Here is a 5977-nt window from a genome sequence, read left to right as displayed (position 1 = left end):
CTTGCATGAAATTTCTTCGTTAGTAGTTATTGTAATCTGATTGCTTAGAAATGTAAATTGTTACCAAAACCTACTCAGATTACTGTTTAAAATTAGTAGTTTCAGTTACAAGATTAAGTATTTCGATTAGTAATTAATATAATATAATATACTATTTTTCAAGGTTACAAATTGAATATTACTCATTTTGTATCTATGGATTCTTCACATGATTGATTGTACAGTACACTGAAAAAATCTTATTCCAACCGAACGCATACTATCATCTATTATTTATTTTATTATGTTTGAACTTTGTAAAAACTGTTCACTTTACATAGAAAATAATACAGTTAAATGATCATTGGGTAAATCTAAACGAAACGAAACGAAATTTAATTTTCATACCGAAACTGAGGGTAAGAATTGAAATAAAGCACCTATTACGCGAAAGTTAACCTCCATCAAAGAATTACGATTGAATTTAGTAAGATTTCATGGCAATGAGTCACTAAATTGTAGTAACTGAATACTATTATCAAGTATCAGTAATATTTGTGCTGAAAATTTTAAAAATACTTTTCAGATAGAGTATAAAAAGTAACAGCACATTCCTACAAGCAATGTGCGTCATAAAATAATAAAAATAACAAATATCGCCATACTCCAGTCAAAACGTATTGTTTCGAGATTTAATTGTCCAACCAAATTTTTAAATTTTGACGAGATGAATAATTTAGCAGGTTGAGTGAGTGTGAAAATATGAAAATTTTCCGTTTCAAAGCACAAAGTTCCCAAACGTGCCCATCATGGACGACTGATTCTTTGGTTCTTCAGAGGTATACAGAGGGTTTACGTGCTGGTGAAGTGGTTAAGATGTCTAGCATTGCTATCGCAGTGACCAGGTTTGAATGCCAACAGATTCCAGCCTATCAACTGTTCCACAGTCCACTGATTCGTGTTTTTATGTATAATGTTTTGGAGATGAAATTTAATTGGATATTAATATATTATATATAAAATATATTAATCATAATAATTATTATTATTGCTGTTGGTAGTTGTTATTATTATTATTATTATTATTATTGTCATTGATGTTGCTAAAGTTAGAAACAGAATAAAGAATAAAAGTAGGAAAAAGGATTGAGAAAGAGAGACAGACTCAACTAGTGACTCTTGAGTTTCATCAAAAAATTTTGGTTTGTGTGTTTGTTACAGGTAATATTTTAAATGGAATGAATGCGGAGAGAAATACAGAAGGAGAAAAAAAAATAAAATGAAGAAAGAATAGAAAGAGAGGGAGAGGGAGAGAAAGAGATAAAAATGAAAGAGAGAGACACTCGAATGTTTTTAGTTATGTGTGTTGTTTTGTTGTGATGTTTCCAGGTACTTTTGATTTTAAAAATAGAGAGAGTATAAAAGAGAGAGAGAGAGAAGGAAAGAGAGAGAGAAACTTTACAAATGGCTCTGATGTTTCATGAAATATGTTTAGTTTCGTGTTTGTTGTTGACGTTGTTTCCACTTCCCAGGAGTGTTTCAAAACTTTTTAATTCGACTGACGTAATGAATAATTGACTGGCAGGTTCATTCGGTGCGTTTCAATTAGAAGTTTGCACTTGAACAGTTGGAAGTAAATTGAGTTGGATGTTAATTGAGTTGGAAGTTAATTGGGTTGGAAGTTAATTGGGTTGGAAGTTAATTGAGTTGGAAGTTAATTGAGCAATTATCGTTGAGGTGACTTGGTGTTGGCGCGGTTTGATGTTATCTATATCGCTGATTAATACTCAAGAAATAATTGTAATGGGCAAATAGTGACAACATTACATTAGGATTAAACTATTATAAACGCCATTTCTATCGATAAGTTTAAGATTTATAATATTTAAAAAAATGTTCGTCTGGTTACTATTATCATTACTATTACTAATAAGAGTAGTGTTAATGCTGCATTACTGATACTGTTATACACTGGTAAAAATAGTAAGATACTAGTAACATGGACAACATCAAAAACATTTTTTACCTTTGAAATAAGCAAACAATCGCCTTTACAATTTGCTGAGTTTCAAAGGTTTTCAAACGTTGTGACGAAATGAATAATTGAAATGGTTCATTTAGTGCAATTAAAAGTTATTTTTTTTAATTAACAGATTACTGATAGCCTAATGGCTAAAGACGCCTGGTTTGGCCTAGCGGAGACATGGTTCGACTGCACGGATATACCGGTAAGTTTTTTTTTGTAGTAGTGATTGTATTTGATCAAATACTCATCATAGTATATTTTTGCGTCGTATTAACGTATTAATTCGTAATGTAACGGCAGCTTAGTTGTTTTTCTTTCATTTTTTTAACAAAAAATGCTTTATATTGCAGCTAATAATTTTATTCGAAAAAATTCGTATTTAAAAACGTTACAGCAATGAAATTTGCTTCAAAATGTTGGAGTAATAGTTGAGGCACCTGGTCCTGCTGTTGCGGTGACCGCCTTCAAACGCAAGAAGTTCCCGCCTATCATCACTTGCATCATGTGTACGTGTCTGTGCGTGTGCGTGTTTGTGTGTGTTGTTGATACATCTTGAAAATAATTATGAGCAAGTAAAAAATATTATTAAACTGCTGATAATAAAGCAAAAACACGTCACAATGATGACGATCGTAAAATATTTGAAATGATATTTATATTCAGCAATGTTCTTATAATGAGAAATGTTTCAAAAATGAAAATAATTAAACACTAAAGATATAATATAATGACATTAAAATGTTTCGATCTAATGAATATTCAAGAAAATCACACAAAACACGTTGAAATATTACTGAAACTCTAAACTCGTAAGCCATACATGAAGTGTCTCTGTAACGTAAAAGTTAAAACTGCAATGCATCTCTTACTCATGTGAGAACATCCATCAGGTCTCATTCAATTATTCTCAACTGCAAGATCAAACACATCACGTGATGATGTGTTTGATCTGCCAGGCTGCCTGAGAAGGTTGGAATATTATTATTATTATTATTATTATTACTACTACTACTACTATTATTATTATTATTAATTTTATTATTATTAACCATGACGTCATCATTCGACCGACCAATCAACGCAGAGTTCGAAGAACTTCCTGCTAACGACATCCACCTCGTCAAACTCCAACTCAAAGAAAACTTCGACGTCATCAACGGCGCCGACGACTACGTCAATGATGACGTCATCTGACTGCGACCTGAAAACGCCATTTTCCGAAGATGGCAGCTACCTGCAGCCTGACTTTGCTGACGTCACGAATTATTTGCAGATCAACAACAACATCAACAGCAGCAACAACAACAATACACTACAATCACTACAATAACATCATCAATGGTTGCATTCCTAGCAGTCATCTCGTAAAAATCATACCCCCCATGTCAGCAGTCGTCAACAACAACGATAACAATTACATCAACAACAACATCACCAACAACAACATCACCAACAAACAAAGCAACAACAACAACTACAACATCAAATGTAACAACATCATCAAAATAAACAACAACAACAACATCAACAACATCAACAACATCAGCAACAACATCAACAGCAACAACATCAACAACAACAACATCAACAACAACAACAACAACCAAAAATCCTTGTCTAATGCGGTAGTTGTTGTCGCCAGAAATAACAGACTCTCGACCGCTGAAACCAACGTTTAAATAACAGTTATAATAATAGTTGTTATTATTATTATTATTGTCGTGAGTATTATTGTTATTATTATTATTTTTATTATTATTATTATTATTATTGTTGTTGTTTTCCTTGATATTTGACTTGAATACATACATACTGCATATACAAGATGGTCAAAAAATGCCCGACATTGTAAATAATTACAGTTATTTTATTATTATTATTTGACATAATTGTTGACTATAATAATTATTATTATTTGACATAATTCTTGACTATAATTATTATTATTACTATTATTTAATAGAATTCTTGACTATAATTATTTTTATTTTGTGGCTGCTATTAGAAGCTGTATTATTTCTACAACATTTAGCAGAACTGAAATATTATTACTACATACTAATCAATTGTTAACAATATATGTATGTGTATATATATATATATATATATATATATATATATATATATATATACTTCAGTATGTATATTGTATATATACTATAGACTTCAGTGTGTATATTGTATATATACACAGAGAGAGAAAGTAAGAGAGAGAGAGAAGAGAAAGAGAAATTGCAAGGAAGATGGCACAAAGTTTTGAGTAAATTTTTTAAAATTTTCTCTGCGCTTTTTGAGGTGTTTTTATATTTGAAAGAAAGCGCTATATAAATACTCGTAAGAAAATTAATAACAATAACAATGATAATAATAATAATAATAATAATAATAATAATAATAATAATTTTAAAGAGACCACTCATATTTGCCAAAAAAACGTAATTGTTTGGATGTTTATTCAGTCGTGCTTGTTAATTTGCTGCGTTAATTTAAAATACTACAAATATATATGTATATAATAATTAATTAATTAAATGATTAATTGAATGATTAATCGAATGAATTGAATAATTGATTTTAATTAATTTAGATCTGGAAGGAATAAAACATATAAGTTTGTATTCTTGTGTTTTAAATTTATTCAATGTACATAAAACTCAATCGTTTGTCCGTTCATTCATTCATTCATACACTCATTCATTCATTTATTCCTTCATTCATTCATTTAATCATTCATTCATCCGGAAACTTCAAAGAAATGTTTGACCAAATCTTGCCGTATTAACATAACTGTAATCAAACTTCGTCACAGCATTTGAAAGAAATATTTTCTAATGAAAGTAAAAAATAAAATTTGCCAATGGAAAATTAGATCCGGAGATGTCCTGGCGTGAAGTTTGTTTTAAGAATCGTTCAAGTTGACAGAGAATGACATAACATAAAATATTAAATAAGCACTTTCTACACTATTTTGATTTAGTGTGTTACTAATTCAAATGAGAAACAACTCAACTAGCACGAACACGCTGACAAATATAATAACATGTCACTTCATGTTCATCACGAAAGTTTGATACCTGCATCTGTCTACAAATTTTTTTTGATCAACATCCTACAGGCCGAACAACGGGTCCTCGTCTTATTGAAGATGTACTTGAATGAAACATCATAACGGCCATTAACATTCTGGTTGAAACAGTAATTAAACCAATTCCCTGCCAAATGAGTTGAGGCGCAATCGAATCCATTTGGCGTGTTGATCTGGTCAAAAGTAGAGAACTTCATGCCGTTGTGGTGGTTGTTGTCATTACTGTTCAGGATATCGTTGTTTGCGCCCCAGTATCCACTTACGCTCAGAGAGTATTTTTTTATTTCGGAGTTTATCTGAAGAGAAAGTTTTGTTTAAAATTATGAACATTTCAATAGTTGAACCTAAGATGGACCTTGAAATGATCGTATTCATCAGAGACCCAGCCATCACTGCTCTGTACTTCAAACCTCAACCTGTAATCAGCCGATGCCGTTAATTGGTGCATCTTCTCCAAGCCCAACCAGAAGTTTCCGTGGTAAGTTCCAAATCCGGACTGCAGGTTAGAATAAGGATTGATTTTTTAATTAATATCAATTATAAGTTAACTCTGTGATAGAAAAAATACTTTGTATGCATTCCAATTTTGGTAGAAATCAGTTGAGCCATCAATCCTCTGCTGAATGACAATCCATCCATTGACAGACGTGACAGGAGTTGAGTTAGCAAACGTTGGAATGTCCAACAAGATGGTTTCGTTGACAGCGCTGTAGGCTGTTTCGAATTATAAATAAAAATATTTTTATTTTGGTGAAATAAAATGTTCCCGTCATTAAATGCTACAATTCTTAAGAAATTTATCTGACAAATTATAACCAATGATTCTTATGAATGATGAAATATATCAAAAACCTTGATCATCAAGACAGATGGACAACAGCCTATTA

General features: G+C 31.1%; 2 protein-coding genes across 2 annotated transcripts; one reads left to right on the top strand and one right to left on the bottom strand.

Annotated features, from left to right (window-relative positions):
- Positions 1 to 741: 741 nt before the first annotated feature.
- HELRODRAFT_184191 (hypothetical protein) lies at positions 742 to 3335 on the top strand (the record flags this gene model as incomplete). Its single annotated transcript, XM_009018196.1, has 3 exons — positions 742 to 954; positions 2133 to 2207; positions 3090 to 3335. 3 exons carry the CDS (start codon positions 742 to 744, stop codon positions 3333 to 3335), a joined length of 534 nt encoding a protein of 177 aa, XP_009016444.1.
- A 1754-nt stretch (positions 3336 to 5089) lies between these two features.
- HELRODRAFT_92436 (hypothetical protein) lies at positions 5090 to 5724 on the bottom strand (the record flags this gene model as incomplete). Its single annotated transcript, XM_009018195.1, has 3 exons — positions 5090 to 5386; positions 5446 to 5586; positions 5659 to 5724. Coding segments are annotated over 3 exons (504 nt in total), but the record flags the coding sequence as incomplete, so codon positions are not given.
- Positions 5725 to 5977: the final 253 nt, after the last annotated feature.

Source organism: Helobdella robusta (genome assembly GCF_000326865.2).
Source record: "Helobdella robusta unplaced genomic scaffold HELROscaffold_201, whole genome shotgun sequence".
In the NCBI taxonomy this organism is placed as follows: domain Eukaryota; kingdom Metazoa; phylum Annelida; class Clitellata; order Rhynchobdellida; family Glossiphoniidae; genus Helobdella; species Helobdella robusta.
Note: the sequence above shows the minus strand (reverse complement) of the source record. Positions and strands in the feature narration are given on the sequence as shown.